An 18881-nucleotide genomic window follows, 5' to 3' on the forward strand; every position below is an offset into this window, starting at 1 on the left:
GAAAAAAAAAACAGGGTCCCCGCCGGCGGGGACCTTGGGGTTTAACAGGATTATGCACAGCTTTCGTTACAACACTGCACATGTTCTTATCCAAGTATTATGTCATCTTATACTATATGTAGTTTTTTTGGTACATCTATATATTTCATGTAAATATTTCTCTATAATTTAATGTTAAAATAGTATTAATATATAAATAGTTTACATTTTTGGTCGTTTTTCTTACAATGTATCTTCTTTAACTGTGTTTATTATATTACATTGCATTATAAGCGTCTTTGAGTTTTTAGAAAAGCGCTATATAAGTGTCATGTATTATTATTATTATTACATTTCATTTGGCTGACGCTTTTATGTATGCAGCAGCACCATATACACAAAGAAACATTTCTCGTATGTGTTAACTTACTTGGCAATACACCTGTTTCTGATTCTGCAATTCATCATCACAACCAAATACAATAAACATAAATGCCGTTTTACAAAGGAAAATCTCTATCAAGAACATTCAAACATCAACATTGTCTGAATATTAATTTATTATAACTCCTTTCTCAGCTTCTTATTTGTTTGTTTTTATATTAAGGGCTCAACTTTCTCTTCTTATATATTCCTTTTATGTGTTTATCTTTGTAAAGTAAAATCCTTATTATTTTTTGCCTGTTCTCTGGTCGTCCTGCAGTGCATCATTCCGGCCAGAGAGGGGCAGTAGATCATTTTCACAGAGCCAAACCGGAAGTTGAAAGGACTATGAAAGTCAAACTGTAGCATGGTGAGCGTTTTCACATAACCTACAGGGAAAATGTCTTTGTACACTTTATTCAGGATAGTAACGTTATCCAAAGGTATCGCAAACAACGCCACAACGTCGCTGTGCAGAACGAGCGCTCTGAACAGAATACAGACATGTGGATATGCTAAGAAAGTTGGTGAGTAAAGAAGATAAGTGCCATGTATCTTCAGTATATCTCAATGTTTTCCAATGCATACTGTGAATTAAATGCGGTTACCATACATCGATGTAAAGGACAGGTGTCCAGAGTGGAAAGCATTTAGTGGATAAGTGTTATGTTATTATTTGACGTTACATATCCATATACACCATCTAAATCACATGTGTCTGCTCATGCTATTAAACAATTATTATCAGTGGTTATTATCTTATTATAGAAGTTATTTAAATAAGTACTGTACTGAAGTGTAGCCATGACATACTTCTACTTAACTTGAGTAGTTCCAATATGCAACTAATTAAATTCAAGTCATATAATTCACACTTACCAGTTAATGGATACGTTTTGCATTTAAAAAAACAGATACAAACTCATGATATGCCTATATGATATGATGCAGTACTATACTACTAATCCCACCTAGTAGTATATTTATGTTCGATACTTTTAAGTATATGTTGTTGATAATAATTCAGTGCTTTTTTAAGAAACATTCTGGATTTATGATTTCCACCTGTAATAGTGTTTTTAAAAGTATCTGATGTTACTTAAGGAAAGAATTGGAGTACTTCTTCCACCGATGAATATTATGTACAAAATCTCATTGGCTTTATTTTTCTATTTTCAAACATCTCATATCAATAACCCTGATCGACATGTCACTGTAAAGTAAACATTACCATGTGCTGTTCTTTGCAGTGGCTAAAGTTAAAGGCAAAGGGATGATTAAACCGGATCGGCAAGGTCCCGAGGTTTGTACAGACCCCGTCAGACTCACTACTCATGCAGTAGGGGCCAACATCTTCAAGCAAGGAGAAGACCCCCAGCTGAAACCTCATGACCAATATCCAGAGTGGTGAGGAGGACACACATTTATTTTATTTCTGACACTTCTATTGCTTTCTGTCCGCATCACTTACAGCTAACCTCCTCTCCTTCAGCATTTTGTCAAATTGATGATTTCTCTATTTTCCGAGATATCCAGCAACCTTTTTTTATCGTCCATTCTAACAGGAGATAAAACTATTTAGACCAGACTTAGAAAAAGCGTCACCTTTCCTTTTGTTCTTTCCATCAGGTTGTTCGAGTTGAACCTGGGAGCGCCCAAAAAGCTGAAAGAGATGGAGCCGGACACCTGGGAATACTGGAAGCGCTTGAGGAAGGAGAATATTTGGCGTAATAACAAACTGCAAAAAGGGAAGAAGTTTTAACTCGCACTGGACTGACAGATCACTTCTTCCTGTTCATTGGGTTGCTTCTCTCTGGACTGAATTAACCGACATAGTATACGTTCAGAGCCAGGGTTCCTGAATGCCACTTTAAGTGTGTTGATTCAAATCATGAAGAATCTTTAATGGCACTCTGGTGACAATACCTGAAAGCTATAAAGTACAAAAATACAGGAACTTTCTGAACCAAAGCTGAATAACACAAGAATGGTGACCTTGGAAATTTGAGTGGCTGACGAGGTCCATTTTGGAGTTGTTCTGGAGCATTTACATCTTCTTCAGCAGACACCATTTGTGCAGTTGTGATGACATTTTAATATTCAGTGAAGCTTGTGTTCAATTTCAAAAAGGTAGTTATACATTCTTTGCTTCCAGGATTATGCATTGCATTTAAATAAATTGTATGTATAAAACACATGTATGTTTTTTCAGTGGTTTTTTATTCAAACCTGAAGTGTAATGGCCTGCTCATATTTTGACAACTCATGTTGATAATGTTATTTCGTTTTTTTTGCAAAGCCATTATAAAAATAAAAAGGAAATATCCTGCACATTTTGCCTTTTTTATTCTTTCTTCAATCAACATAGAAAAGACATTTGACAAAACGTGTTTTATATACTTGTGTGTTCTATGCAAAAAAAAAATACTTATTTGTAAAGTAACTAGTAACTTACTGTCCTTATTATGCTTTTTGGGGTTTTCCCTTTCCTGTAGTGTTATCCCAAAGTTTCTCGGCACACTCCTCCCCCCCCCCCCCCCCCCCCCCCCTGCCTGAAATGCATCCATTGGATTCCTTTGTTTACTTCCGTAACATAGTGACATCACTATGTAACACTCACCGATCTATTGGCTTGTGCTCCAGCAAATTGTACGTGATCGGCTAAGGGGCGGGCCATCTCTAAGCGGTTGACCAATCACAACGGAGCCGGCCAGCTAATCAATCAGGGCAGACTCACTGGTCTCTGGTTTCAGACAGAGGGTGAAAAGAGGTGCTGCAGCACAGGCAGTATGAGATAAATAAAGAGCTTTTTGAACATTAAAGCATGGAGACATGTCACAGTAGAGACACAAAATACAAATATGAATTGGACCCCTTTAAATTGTTAATACAATTAACTCCCTTTGGATTGTTGCATTTAAAAGTACTCAAAAGTACACCTTAAATGTGCACTCGAGTATACTACTTGAATAAAGTAGGCCTACTTATGTATTATACTCCACCCAATCAAAGATATGTACTACTCCTCCTTCTTCGTCTTCTGTAGTTAGCTTCAATAATATGATGTTGCTATGACAACGCTATATGCAAATTACAGGGGATGTAAGAAATGAGGAACCGAAATCAGAGGAAGAAAGTCATCAGGGGAACAAAATCTGTCTGAACGAGGGCCATGCAGCAGAAAGGTCTATTTTAATGTAAGGGCGGTCGTTCCTGCTTAACTGGACTTGTTCATCTTTGTCTACTTTCTGGAAAGTCGGTAAGTTTTCTTCACAACTTTGATAAATGATAATAGCGGAAGAAGCTGCACAGTGGCAGTTATTAATCGACGTCACGATGTTTAGTTTGGTGTAAATACACTAAGTAGTATCCTTTTTTTTTTCTTTACTTTTACGTGATTAGTTGTTTTTTTAAGTAGGATTACCATCTCCTTTCGTGGTTTTACAATTATAGGTATTTGTTATTATAACATGAACTTCGATACTTTCACAACCTACAGTTTTCTGGCGTAACCTATGGGTGTAACGTGTACTCGAACGCGACTTAACTATCAAAGCACTGGTTGTTTGACTTGTTTAACCGGTGTGTTAGTGGTGTTTAACGAAGATGGAAGAGGGAAAAAGCATCGGTTCCTTGACTGAACAAGTGCTGAACAGGCTGTCAAAGATGTTGGACAACTCCACCTGCGGATGGAGGCAGCTGGCAAACGCTGTGTCCGAGCAGCCGAAATTCCGCTGCAGGTGAGAGACATTGAAGGCACCACGCAACTTTTCTCTTGACATTACAACTGACGTTTACACTTCATCCTGCTGTGCAGGGAATCTTTTATACAGTTTTTCCTTTTATTTGAGTTTATGGAAGTAATACTCAGTTGTTTTACTTAAGTAAAATAAGTTATAACCTACTATACAATTTACAGTTACAAGTACAAATGCTGCATTCAAACTTTAAATATTATTTTTAGTACTGTATTCATTATGCAGAATGCCTCAGCTCACAATAATATATATAATATTTCTGGTTTATAAACTATTGATCTGTTAATGTGTTTGTGTGCATATACTGCTGGGTTCAGTAAAGTTAACCTAATGATGTATACGCTGATTATATATTGTATGAATAATTTAAATCTGGAAATGAACTAGTAACTAAAGATTTCAAAAATAAATGTAGTGTAAAAAGTGCCATATTATCGTACAATAAGCGTTGTTGCAGGGTGTCTGAGGGGGAGGTTTTCCTTGACTGCTTCTCTGTAACCAAACTTGAACTTGATACTCTTGAAACTCGTTGTGCACATTCCTGCGAGTTTGTTAATTCCTCCCCTGCATTTGGCCCATGAACTGTCCAGACTAACACTGCCCCTTGTACCCCCTGCAGTGAGAGCGAGCTGACCTGCTGCTCCCTCCAGGTGCTGAGCGCTGCAGGCAGCCCGGGACGCACCCTCCTCGCTCGGCTAGCCGATCGCTCCTGCTCCCTGGACTTCCTGCTGCACTGCCTGAGGAAGATAGACCACCAGGAAGCTGTGCACTACCTCACCTACACAGGTAAAGAAGAAGTGACTGGGTGTGCAATACATGTACAATTACATATATTACAATTTTAGGAAATACCTCTTACTATAACATCCTGTGTGCGCATTTTGGTTTATAGCAGTGAAATAACTGGTGCAATAAATAACATTACCTGAGCAAGTTAGATGCTGCGTATCACAGTGCACTGAGATTTTTGACAAATTGTAAAGCACTTACGCATCACTGTACCCTGTATACCAAAGCGATTTTGCCATCACTTACTGTACGGAGGCTCAGTCACTGGTACTTTTTCATTTACAAAGCCATGTTGGATAAACTACCATCTTATATCTGCTCCCTGATCTCTCGGCGAATTGAAAGTACTTATTGCCTGAGATCGCATGCTGTGGTTTTATTAAATGTGCCAAGTGCTAGGACTGTCTTAGGGAAGAAAGCTTTTAGATGTGCAGCTCCACTAACATGGAACAGTCTGCAAAAAGAATGGAAAATTACCAAGCTAGTACCACTACATGTTTTTAAAGCTCGGTTGGATGCTACAAAATCAGATGCTGTTGGTACCTGTACATGTGGTTAGATATGTAAATTGTAATCCCTGTACATGTTGCTGTATGATGTCCTTTTGTTATTCTGTTGTTTATGTTTTTATGTCTTCTTGTGGAACCTACTGCTGCAGGTCTCCCTTGAAAAAGAGATCATTGATCTCAATGGGATTTTACCTGGATAAATAAAGGTTTTGAATTGAATTGAATTAGTGACAGCTTAGGCAAGGCAAGGCAAGTTTATTTATATAGCACTTTTCAACACAAGGCAATTCAAAGTGCTTTACAAAAATGAAAGACATTAAGAGCATAAAACACAATAGAAACATTAAAAAGCAAAGATAATAAAACATGAATAATACAGGTACATGAATAAAAGTTACAGTGCAGTATAAGATGTGAATAGTTCAATTAAAAGTAGCGGCAAAAAGAAAAGTCTTCAGCCTGGATTTAAAAGCAGTAAAAGTTGCAGCGGACCTGCAGGTTTCTGGTAGTTTGTTCCAGATATTTGACAATATCCCTAACCAAATTCTCACATTCCTCTACCCCTAGTCTTCCCGTGAAATTATAGTTCATTTGACACTTTTCTAACCTTTTATATTCCTTTCATCCTTCTCTTGCAATCATTTTGCATCCCCAGACAACAAGTTTTCCCCTGTTTTACTGTTAATAGTGTTTTGGTAACACGGGGTGTTCAGGTAACACTTAAAGACTTTGTTATGGAACGCAAAGCAGAGTAGGGGGCTAGTACACCCTCCTGAGGGTCCGATTGTGGATGTCATGCGAGCATAACATGGTGAAAACAATCAGTCTAAATTAACAATCGGGACGGAAATGTTCGGATTTCCAAAGGGAGGTTCTGTGAATAAATTAAAAATCAAGAACCGAAAGAATTGAACTATTCATATCTTAGACTGCACTGTAACTTTGATCTTTTAATGTTTATTTCATTAGCTTTTCTTTTTAATGACTGCCATTTTCATTTTTCATTTTTCTTTTAATGTTTCTTTTATTATCTCTTAATGTTTTTAAATGCCTTTGTCTGAATGTCTTTCATTTTTGCAAAGCACCTTGAATTGCCTGGGGCTGAAAGGTGCTATATAAATAAACTTAACTTAACTTGCCTTGCCTTGCCTTGCCTTGCCTTGCCTTGCCTTGCCCGAACCCATCTTTGACCTTTAAACCACTTTTATTTTCAATTCCCAGAATTAGGATATTTAAACCTTATCTTGATAAATATACCCCAGACAGCAAGTCATAACATATTTCAATACCTGTCCTCTGTTTCTACTTGTCTCTGTGTGTTTGTGTGAAAATACATGTCGTTTAGCATGTCGAAAAAATGCCAAAAAAACATGATATTTTATGTCGAAATAAGGCACGGTATGGTGTCTAGAAACCAGGCGTGGCATAGTCTGTCGTTAAAAATGACAGCCATAATATAGCATGTCGAAAAAATGCAATGTTTGTCATAACATATTTCGATACCTGTTCTCTGTTTCTCTGTTTCTCTGTGTGTGTGTGTGTGTGTGTGTGTGTGTGTGTGTGTGTGTGGTAGAGGTAGAGCTGATCCAGATCACAGTGCAGCCACAGACCCAGCAGGCCACAGTGGGGGGGCGGGTGGTGTTGACCTGCAGAGCCAGCGGCCCCCCGGGACTCAGCTACCAGTGGTTCAGAGGCAAAGAGGAGGTCAGTTAAACCTTGTGTGATTATTTCATAATTAAGGATACACAATCCTTCTTGTTAATGTAAACAAAATCTGAAATGATTGGTAATCTTATTGCTATCAGCCATGGTAAACATGACATCGATATATCCTGCATCCTTAGTGATTATAAAAAGTAATGATAGAGAGATTTCATATCAAAACCTGAGTCATGTGTTGTCATTGTTTGGCTAAATGTTTAAAAGGTCTCCTATCATGCAAAATGCACTTTTTAATGTCCTTTATAAATAAATATGTGTCACCGGTGTGTCAGAAAATAAAACCCTCTCTCTTTTCCTCCGTACCCAAATCTCTAAAAACGGGGGAACAACGGAGCTGGTCCAGATTTGCATCCGATATGACGTAATATCTGAAATGTGGACCCACGGCCCTATCAGAAACGTCGCTATCAGAAACAATGTGCGACGTGTTTTGGACGTAATATGGTCTTTGTTTACATTAGCAAACATGTTTTAATATATTTTTATATATCTGAGACCCATAATATATGCCTAAAAATAGCATGATAGGAGATCTTTAAATTATCTTATATAGATTATCAAGGTGGAGATGGTAAATATCATTAAGAAATTGTTTATTGTAGATTATTTCCTTGTTTTAGATTTTGGATGGGACAGGCAGTACAGCAGAGCTGGTTCTGTGTCCTTCAGCCCTCGTCCACCAGGGTCCATACATCTGTCGGGTTCACCACAGAGAAAACGTTGTGTTCTCCCAGTGGGCTCATGTTCGCTTCGTCCAGTCTGCAGGTATTAGTCCCGATACCTTTCCTTCTTCTTGTCACTGTCTTTTATTTCTTTTCAAGGCATGTGATTTAATTATCTGGTAAATCTATTCACACCTCAGGGTGCAGCAGCACTTTGTTTCACGGGTCTGTGAGTGGGCTGCATGTCATCGTCCAGCCTAAGTCCAAATCAGTGTCTGAGGGCGACACTCTGCTGCTGGAGTGCAGTGCAGAGGCCAACCCCCCTGCTCAGTACCAGTGGTTCCACAACATGGAGCCCCTAACCCAACACAAGACACAATCTCTCAAAGTAAGTGCATTCACAGATTCTGCTCTTAAAGGTCACCTCTTCTTCATGTCTCTTCTACATCAACATGTGTCCCCTCTTCTTCATGTCTCTTCTACATCAACATGTGTCCCCTCTTCTTCATGTCTCTTCTACATCAACATGTGTCCCCTCTTCTTCATGTCTCTTCTACATCAACATGTGTCCCCTCTTCTTCATGTCTCTTCTACATCAACATGTGTCCCCCTCTTCTTCATGTCTCTTCTTCATCAACATGTGTCCCCTCTTCTTCATGTCTCTTCTACATCAACATGTGTCCCCTCTTCTTCATGTCTCTTCTACATCAACATGTGTCCCCTCTTCTTCATGTCTCTTCTACATCAACATGTGTCCCCTCTTCTTCATGTCTCTTCTACATCAACATGTGTCCCCTCTTCTTCATGTCTCTTCTACATCAACATGTGTCCCCTCTTCTTCATGTCTCTTCTACATCAACATGTGTCCCCTCTTCTTCATGTCTCTTCTACATCAACATGTGGGACAGAGACTCTGAAAGTTTCAGGAACAAAGATTCTCTCTCTTTTTGATCCATTTCTATAAAAACCTGTCTGAAAATGAGCTGATCAGATGTTGGCCACTGTATGATGTCATAACTAATGTTTTGGCTTGAGTAACCATTAGCCAATCACCAACCAAAGTAACCCCCCCCCCCCCCTTATCACCTGAATCTCCTCCTAGAGCACCATTGAGTTCTTTGTAACCAAATATCTCTCAGAGGGGCGTGGGGAGGGGCTCCTTATTTTCATCTAAAGTAACAGACAGAGAATCAGCACTTTTGAAACAGGGCTGAAACAGAGTGGATTATGGGTAATGCTGCAATGATCTGTTTGGTGTTTGGAGCCAAACAGTATAATAGGGGACCTTTAACAGTGACGTTCTCCTGTTTTATCAGAAGCTCTCCGGCTCACTGTCGTCTTTTCTCCTCCTCAGAGACATGTTTTGTATATATCTGAGACCTATAATATATTGATGAAAAACAGTATAATAGGAGACCTTTAAGAAGTACTACTGTACGAATTGCTGTTCAGATCCTTTAGTTAATAGTCAAATTACAAATACAACACTGTTAAAATACTGCACTACAAGGAAAATGCCTGCAATGCCTCAACTCATAAAGGAACAATTAGAAAAACTGTAATCTGAAATGTAACTAAAACTGACAAGTCTAGTACATAATTTCCCTCTGAGATGTGGTGAAGTAGTTGCATAAAACGTACATGTTTATTTGTTTTTATACACTGAACAAAAATATAAATGCAACACTTTTGTTTTTGCTCCCATTTTTCATGAGATGAACTCAAAGATCTAAAACATTTTCTATATACACAAAATAACCATTTCTCTCAAATATTGTTCACAAATCTGAAAAAATCTGTGATAGTGAGCACTTCTCCTTTGCCGAGATAATCCATCCCACCTCACAGGTGTGGCATATCAAGATGCTGATTAGACAGCATGATTATTGCACAGGTGTGCCTTAGGCTGGCCACAATAAAAGGCCACTCTAAAATGTTCAGTTTTATCACACAGCACAATGCCACAGATGTCGCAAGTTTTGAGGGAGCGTGCAATTGGCATGCTGACAGCAGGAACGTCCACCAGAGCTGTTGCCCGTGAACTGAATGTTCATTTCTCTACCATAAGCCGTCTCCAAAGGCGTTTCAGAGAATTTGGCAGTACATCCAACCGGCCTCACAACCGCAGACCACGTGTAACCACACCAGCCCAGGACCTCCACATCCAGCATGTTCACCTCCAAGATCGTCTGAGACCAGCCACTCGGACAGCTGCTGCAACAATCGGTTTGCATAACCAAAGAATTTCTGCACAAACTGTCAGAAACCGTCTCAGGGAAGCTCATCTGCATGCTCGTCGTCCTCATCGGGGTCTCGACCTGACTCCGGTTCGTCGTCGTAACCGACTTGAGTGGGCAAATGCTCACATTCGATGGCGTCTGGCATGTTGGAGAGGTGTTCTCTTCACGGATGTATCCCGGTTTTCACTGTTCAGGGCAGATGGCAGACAGCGTGTGTGGCGTTGTGTGGGTGAGCGGTTTTCTGATGTCAATGTTGTGAATCGAGTGGCCCATGGTGGTGGTGGGGTTATGGTATGGGCAGGCGTATGGTATGGGCAGGCGTATGTTATGGACGACGAACACAGGTGCATTTTATTGATGGCATTGTGAATGCACAGAGATACCGTGACGAGATCCTGAGGCCCATTGTTGTGCCATTCATCCACGACCATCACCTCATGTTGCAGCATGATAATGCACGGCCCCATGTTGCAAGGATCTGTACACAATTCCTGGAGGCTGAAAACATCCCAGTTCTTGCATGGCCAGCATACTCACCGGACATGTCACCCATTGAGCATGTTTGGGATGCTCTGGATCGGCGTATACGACAGCGTGTTCCAGTTCCTGCCAATATCCAGCAACTTGGCACAGCCATTGAAGAGGAGTGGACCAACATTCCACAGGCCACAATCAACAACCTGATCAACTCTATGCGAAGGAGATGTGTTGCACTGCGTGAGGCAAATGGTGGTCACACCAGATACTGACTGGTTTTCGGACCCCCCCAGACCCCCCCAATAAAGCAAAAATGCACGTTTCAGAGTGGCCTTTTATTGTGGCCAGCCTGAGGCACACCTGTGCAATAATCATGCTGTCTAACCAGCATCTTGATATGCCACACCTGTGAAGTGGGATGGATTATCTCGGCAAAGGAGAAGTGCTCACTATCACAGATCTTTTCAGATTTGTAAACAATATTTGAGAGAAATGGTTATTTTGTGTATATAGAAAATGTTTGAGATCTTTGAGTTCATCTCGTGAAAAATGGGAGCAAAAACAAAAGTGTTGCATTTATATTTTTGTTCAGTGTAACATAGGAAAGTAAATAGCTTAGGCAAAACTAAAGAATGTGTAGAGCCTTTAATTAAATTAAACAAAGTTAACTCATGCCATTGTTTGTCTCCATGCAGGGTGTGGTTGATGTTGTGTTTCCTTATATTCCCTGTAGATCCCATGTGTTACCACAGCACAGAGAGGACAGTACAAATGCAAGATGTTCAACCTGTATCACGAGGCGTGGACCGACACAGCAACAGTCACCATTGGTGAGACCCTGATGTATATTTTTACTTTTTAAGTACTTACGATATATGTATGAATAGTCCTACTTTTGACACATAATGGCGCATTTCCACTGGAGGGCCTCGCACGGCTTAGTACGGTATAGTTAGGCCTTAGTAGGCCAGGCTCACTTTATGCTGCGTTTCCATTACAGTTTAGTAGCTGGGGCAGTAACTATAGTAACGCAGTGTAGGCGGAGCCGTGACGTCATCTTCAATGCGAAACACAAAACCAACATCAGCCGTTAGCTGTTAGCCCTCAGAGCTCACAGCTCCTCATATCTGTTCAGAAACTAGACAAAAGTTAAACAAGTACAAACCACAGACTGCCGGTGTCATGGCGAATACAGTCGCTGGTTTATTTATGTCTGTATAGGCCGTTGTTGTGAGTGTGGACGGTCGGAGCATATACTGCGTTAGCTTAGCCGATCTCCATTCAGAAAACACGTATTTTAAAAGGTTTTTCGCCTGCCGTCTGTCTGCAGACTTGTCAAAGCATTAATTCATGGTTTTTACTAACCGGTATCAGTATGTTGTTACTTCGGCATCCTTTTGAACGTGTATTACAATTAAATTACGGTAAAATATGTTCATTTTGTTGTAGTGCCAGCGATTCTCTCACTAGTTTAGCATACTCAGCCCGACTCAGCCCGGTTGTTGGCCCGGAAAGAACCTCGTTTTTGGAGAGCCAGAAAAACTGTGAAAAAGTACCCGCTAGCCGGAACTACGCCTAGTGGAAAAGCAACCAAGAACGGGCCGGGCACGACACGGCACGCTTAAACCGCGCTGTAGTGGAAATGCGCCATAATTATTATAAACATAGATAGACCAGCATTAGGTCTGACAGTGCACATGTAGAGGCTCAATGTCACACTTGATTAAAAAAATGTACTTGAATAACTGAATAACTTCCTGTTTTGCACTTTTATGCAGGCCCCAGTTCCATCACTGAGGCCTCCTGGGTGGAAGTTGATCGGAGTCCAGGTACTATTTATTTTCTGAATAGAATATTTAGAAGAGAACAGAGGAACAGAGGAACTACACTAGAGTTGTTGTTCCTTTTCCCTTTTTCCGCATGTCATCACACTTTGATTCTTATTTTTGTTTGTCCAGGAGTGAAAGGCCTATTATTTCTCTGTGTAAAAGAATGTTATCTAATCATGTTTGCGTGTGTGTGTCCATGTGTGTGTGTAGCATCACGTTTTAACTGCCTGATCAGTTGTGGACTGGGTTAATCTGATCAAAAGAAAGTAATAGTAGATGTGTTTACCAAGCATTGCAGATTAAATTAAAACGAGACATTTCATATTGATGTTGGCCCACACAGGAAGTCCACAGGAAGTCCACAGGTCAACCTATGGAGCAGGAAGTCATCCACTACAACAGATAGTCAATGCGCCAGCTAAACTATTCTCTGGTGAGTTTTGTGAAAACAAATAGACACAGAAGGTCTGAATATGGTATCTTTGGATACAAATCAACCTTATATTCCCCTCTGCAGCCACAGACAAAGTTGCTCTCCTGATTGGCAACATGAACTACCACTACCACACTCAGCTGTGCGCTCCCATCGCTGATGTGCACGAGCTGACCAACCTGCTCAGACAAATGGACTTCAAGGTGGTTTCCCTGCTGGACCTCAACTGGCAGGAAATGCACAGCGCGGTCACAGAGTTCCTCTTGCTGCTCGACAAGGGAGTTTATGGTTTGTCTTTTCACCATCTGGACAATATGTTCACTATGTTCCAAACATGTTTTATATGTGTGTCTGTACTTTTAAACACTGTGGCACAGGCTAAACATCCGCTCTACCCCTATATCATCATTTATGAAATAGGATATACCACTGTTTTTCTAGATAGTGTCACACATCAACTTTATATCTAATATTCACCCTGCAGCAGTTAACGTAAGCTAGTGCTAAATGACCATAGACTGTATAGGAAGTGGACTTTTTGTTGAGGTGTTGAACCTTTGAGTTTTGGCAGGACCATAGTTTACTAAATTAAAACATGCTGTATTGAAGAAGACTTGAAACTAGCAATTGAGACCATTAACCCTCCTGTTGTCTTCGGGTCAAATCTGACCGATTTACTACTTTCATCAATCATAACCTTTTTGTTTTACATTCGATTGCAAATCATTTATAACACACAATGAACATTAACACAAATTTGAAAACATTTTGAAAACACCCATTACTTCATATTTTTAAGCAGTTTCCTTCAACTGTTTCTTTTCGCTTTTCACAAGGTCCTGTATTTTTTGTGAAATGTAGTAACCGGCCAACTTCTCCCTCTCGGTCTCTCCAGCTAACACCAGCTAACACCAGCTAACACCAGCTAACACCAGCTAACACCAGCTAACACCAGCTAACACCTTAAACTGGTCTATGCTGTTTTTTTCAGCAGGGATGTGCCCATCCTCCCACATGGATCAAACCTGGCACACGCAATACATATTCAGTGTCTATTCTTTGTATATTTACTGCAGTTCTTCATGTATACCAGTAGTCTGATACAATATTTACAGTTTTAAAGGGTGTTAAATGAAATTTGGTGATGATTAATGGTTTTTGTGTTAATGTAATAGCAGTTAAAACAGGACTGGTCAAATTTGACCACGAACACCAAAGTAAGGGGTGGGGAAACGAAGACAATAGGAGGGTTAACTCATGTTTACAGTGTTTACTGAGGCGATAAATCCAGTTCCAAGTGAATACTTTTCTCATAGACTTCTATGCATGTCGACATCTTTTTGAAACCAGTGGAGCTGCCCTCTGCTGGATATTATAGAAAATGCAGCTTATGCCACTTCTCCTTTGGCTTTACTTTACAGACCTCTAATGAAATAAAAATAGATGTACATCGTTTTTTTTTACAAAAATATAACATAACAAATATAGTTTACAACTAAATGCTGATTTTCTTTACCAGCAAAAAGCGATAGAATTACAATCTGACCGTGCATCTGTGCCAGTTTAACATAGAGACACATTGAAATTGTGCCAACCCTTCTTTGTCTCTCCTTCAACAGGCTTGCTTTACTTTGCTGGTCATGGTTATGAGAATTTCGGCAACAGTTTCATGGTTCCCATCGATGCACCGGCCTCCTACACATCAGAGCACTGTCTGTGTGTTCAGAATGTACTCACCAGGATGCAGGAGAAAGAGACGGGACTCAATGTTTTGCTGCTGGACATGTGCCGCAAAAGGTACATACATTACCTTTTCAACTTATTGGTTTAATGTACCAGCATTTTTATGTCACATTTAGGTTATATCATCTGCTGCACGTGTTAATGCTTCCAATGCTTTCTTTATTAGAAACCTAAATGATGACATTATTGTACAACCAGGACTGCTCAAGGTGACGGCAAATATAGTGTTTGGATATGCCACGTAAGTTTGTAGATTCTCTTAATTTGATGTTGTATTCATTTCCTTCGTCCAGTTTTTCAGACGATTGAATAAACACATGCCTAAGTTAATCTCCCTGTTTAGGTTAAAAGTGTCACTCATGTGTAGCTTTGTGTGTTTAGATGTGTTGACGCGGAAGCATATGAAGTGAAGAGGGAAGACGTGTCAAATGGCATTTTCATAAGCTTCCTCAAACGGCGAGTGTGTGAAGATGAGAAGGTCACCGTCATGCTAGACAGAGTGGGTGAAGGTATGTGGAGCATGGGATCTTAATGTTGCTGCGCTACGCTATCTACAATGTCTGTGGTGCATGGAAAGTATTTCTACACCTGTCATTTGTTTGTTCAGCATGCACATTTAATGAACATCGCATGCCGGGGAAACTTTTTTTCTTCCTCTGGTGAAATACAACACTTTTTTCAGTGTGTAACAGTTTCTCTGAGGAGGAACTACCGCTGTGAAATAATTGGCAATTTGCCAAACACAGATTCATAAAAGTAAATAAATGCTGCTGTACTACCCTCTGTGGGTTACACATTGGACCACATAACACTCTGGTTAACAGAGCTCTGTTACAGCACTAAAAAGTCCATTCTGTTTACTGTAATATATTTTCTTTGTCCAGACATGGGCCGTTGTCAGATCACACAGGGGAGGCAGGCTCTGGAGCTGCGCAGTAATCTGTCTGAACGACGCTCGCTCACCGACCAGATTCAAATCTCTGAATGCTCTGCTTCACATTCAGCCCGAAACCTGCAGTGGGTTGTCGCTCACGGTACTCGATTCTTCAGTTTGAATATTTAAATATCACAAGAATCTTTGTCATGTTTGTAGGTTAATTCATTTAGGTGTATATGTGTCTTTGATTAAAGTATAACTGAATTCAAATGTCTCTCTTCAGTCCTGCCAAAGAGCCGTTGTCTGGAGTTTGACTGCGGAGTGAAGGTCCAGCTTGGGTTCGCTGCAGAGTTCTCCAACATCATGGTCATCTACACTCGGATACTTGAGAAGCCCAAAGAAATAGTTTCCTGCTGTGCTCATCTTACAGACTTCCCTGATGTTTGTCAGCAGTTATTACATACGAACATTTGAGATTTTTAAACCCTCCTAAGACATTTGTTCTGTACTGACTTTATTCTGTGTTACAGGACGTGGCCATTGATCTGAAGAAGAGTAACCAGGAGACTCTTCTTGAAGCCGGCAGTTTGTTATTGATCAATGATAATCTTCCTTCACCAGAGGTTCCCAGTCTCTACACGCGCATCCGATGCCTGCAGAGACTCAAGGTCAGACACTTGTTAGGAGAAACTTGGAAAATGTTAATATGCCCTCTGGATATAAATAAGTAGTAGGCTTTTTACACCATATTTCATTGAAACATATTTAACTAGTCTACAATTAACAGTATTTAAGTATGTCCAATTGATTTATTTTTCTATTCATAGCGATATATATGTTTCTATCATTGTCTTTTTTGGGTCTCTCCATATATATGTATACACTCATACCACTCTATGTATAAATCCACACAAAATACAGGAAACCTAACCAAAATCTCAAGTAACTAAAGATTTAAAGGTAGGGTAGGTAAGAATGGAGAAACCAGCTCGAGTGCGCTAGAATTTTGAAAGTACACAACCGAAAAAAATCTGCCCCTTCCTTCAGACTTCCTTACAGAGCCCCTCCTCCAACACACACGAACGCACACATGACCAATGAGGGCACGAGATAAGTTTGTGCACAGCTGGAAGGCTGACAGGCAGGTAGGCCATCCAGTTACTTTAGCCGGGCCGGCTCAGATGATTGGTCGTGCTTTTTACAGTACTACGGCTTCCACAGATGACATTCTTTTATGTATTTATTGTCAAATAATTGAATGTATTCATTGCTATCGGGATGTTAAGAGCATTCCATGGAATATAACAAAAAGTGTTTCTGAAGTGAATTACCTACCCCACCTTTAACACATAAAATCCCTCCCCGACCTGACTGAGGGTGATACTCTCAGTTTAGGTACATCTTATATTAGTTTATAAATATCACTAATGAACATTGCAGGAAATTGATTTTACAGACGGTTATTAATGGTATAACCCCTGGTGATTTGATCATTTAGGCAAAGTCTGCATTATAAGCGATATTTCTTACTTTTAAGAGGCCAGATGGCAGCAAATAAACACAGTTGTGATCCATTTTAGAAATACTAAGCTTTAATTGTGTTGAAACGTTCAGAGCAGCATGAAGTCTGCAAAAAGATTGGAAACTGAGCAATTTGGTTCCACTACGTGTTTTTAAAGCTCGGATAGATGCTATGCAATCTGATACTGTTGGTACCTGTAAATGTCGTTAGGTATGTACATTGGAAATCCCAGTATCTATTGTGCTGTTTACACGAGAACGCAAACGGTTGTATCCGCTACTTTTCTCTTTCGTATAGCCCGTTCGTTGTTGTATGATGTCCTTTTTGTTTTTCTGTTGTTTTCTGTTTTTACGTCTTCACGTGGAACTTACTTGCAGCAGGTCTCCCTTGAAAAAGAGATCGATGATCTCAATGGGATTCACCTGGTTAAATAAAGGTTTGAAATGAAACACAAAATAGACAAAAGATAAACATAAAAACAAGGTAGGATTTGTCAAATGAATTGGATATAAACAGCAAATATACACACTTGATAATATTAGTAAAGATCAAAGTAAAAAAATAAAATCATTAAAAAACGATGAAAGAATGCCAGAATTTAGAGCCAACAGACGTTTTTTTAAATATTTTTTTGCTCAAGCTAAAAACACATTTCTCACTTCACTGTCTCCATAGCGTGAGCTCACATTCGCCGTTTGCCTCCAGTACACATATTCCAACATGGATGAGGAAGTTCAGGAGAGGCAAACAGTGTCAGTCGGCAAACCTCTGGTCTCCAAACTCAACCTGCATGAGCCACGAACGCCGAGCACCTCTTCTGCCTCCTCGTCCTTCAGCCTCGACTCCTTCAACGTTCCTGAGGTCTCCTTCTTTACCTCTGTTGGTTCAGCGTCAAATGATTGGTCCTATCAGACACAGACGGCCTCCACCACTCCAGCTTCATTGAGAAGTGCCAATGTGCCAGAGGAGACGGACTGTCATGAATTATTTGACGCGCCTCAACCTCTTGTTGCCAGCAAAAGCTTGCCTCGTACCCAGATAAATGATACAGACTTCAAATTTAGTGACATGTACAACTTTCATTCTCACTAAGCATTATGAAAGCTATGATTTAACCTTTACATATGGGTAATCAGCAGTACAAAACACACACACAGAGAAAAGACAGGGAGGAAAGCCTCTGACGGAAGTTCACCAACTATGCATTATATTTTTTAAATGTTTTATAAAGATTTTTTTATATTAATTTGATACATTATAATCATGCATTAACAAAGTATACACTGCAGATCGAGTCTGATATGTATTCTGTTTGTAAGAAGGAAGAAATAAACCATATTTAAGATGAATTGTGAAGTGTTTATTTAGCGCTTTGTAACTTTTATTACATCCCACATGCATGTCTACACACCAAAAAGACTTTATTGCCATCACTGTATGTTTATTTCAATAGAAGATTATTCATTCATAGGTTCTATAACAACAATAAACAACTCTTAACATACAAGTAGGTAAAGAAAATGACTTATATCATATGTAATAATAATAATATAATGAAGAGTAAGAAAATCAATGAAAGCAGTCAATAATAATACTAATAAGTCTGAAGTCTTCCTAATTTGCTTTAGGGGTCATCACCTAATTTCAGTTCTTCATAACCTCTGAGATGAGACTCAGCATGTTTTCCTTTCAATTCAGCCCTTCTAAATCAGACGGTTAATTTAGTATCAAGTTCTTCAATATTTTTGTTGATAGACAGTCCTGAAAATCCTAGTCCTAGCATATAGCATGTACAGAGAAAAGTCGTTTCAATTGAGCATCTAAAAAGTTGCAGTCATCATGATATACTACTAAACTATTTGTGCATATTGCTTGTTTCCCTCTTTCTGAAACCACATGTATGATATCGCTGCACTAT

The 18881-nt window shown here is 39.7% G+C and overlaps 2 protein-coding genes across 3 annotated transcripts; both read left to right on the plus strand.

The window, feature by feature from the left end:
- The first annotated feature begins 683 nt into the window (after window positions 1-683).
- On the plus strand, window positions 684-2735 carry mrpl54 (mitochondrial ribosomal protein L54). The gene is made up of 3 exons (XM_034208245.1): window positions 684-929; window positions 1653-1809; window positions 2032-2735. The coding sequence occupies exons 1-3, from the start codon at window positions 803-805 to the stop codon at window positions 2162-2164; spliced, it is 417 nt and encodes a 138-aa protein (XP_034064136.1). The 5' UTR covers window positions 684-802; the 3' UTR covers window positions 2165-2735.
- A 780-nt stretch (window positions 2736-3515) lies between these two features.
- On the plus strand, window positions 3516-18312 carry malt2 (MALT paracaspase 2). Of its 2 annotated transcripts, XM_034208213.1 has the most exons (17): window positions 3516-3661; window positions 3994-4142; window positions 4780-4946; window positions 7032-7162; window positions 7801-7945; window positions 8043-8230; window positions 11293-11389; window positions 12338-12388; window positions 12732-12821; window positions 12906-13109; window positions 14441-14618; window positions 14731-14805; window positions 14946-15073; window positions 15449-15598; window positions 15725-15882; window positions 15972-16109; window positions 17639-18312. In XM_034208213.1, the coding sequence occupies exons 2-17, from the start codon at window positions 4009-4011 to the stop codon at window positions 18053-18055; spliced, it is 2451 nt and encodes an 816-aa protein (XP_034064104.1). In that variant the 5' UTR covers window positions 3516-3661; window positions 3994-4008; the 3' UTR covers window positions 18056-18312. The 2 variants fall into 2 exon arrangements, with proteins under 2 accessions (XP_034064104.1, XP_034064105.1); XM_034208214.1 differs by lacking the exons at window positions 3516-3661; window positions 3994-4142; window positions 4780-4946; window positions 7032-7162 and adding an exon at window positions 7527-7598.
- The last annotated feature ends 569 nt before the right edge of the window (window positions 18313-18881 follow it).

This window comes from Gymnodraco acuticeps, unplaced genomic scaffold, assembly GCF_902827175.1.
Source record: "Gymnodraco acuticeps unplaced genomic scaffold, fGymAcu1.1, whole genome shotgun sequence".
Taxonomy (NCBI): Eukaryota; Metazoa; Chordata; class Actinopteri; order Perciformes; family Bathydraconidae; genus Gymnodraco; species Gymnodraco acuticeps.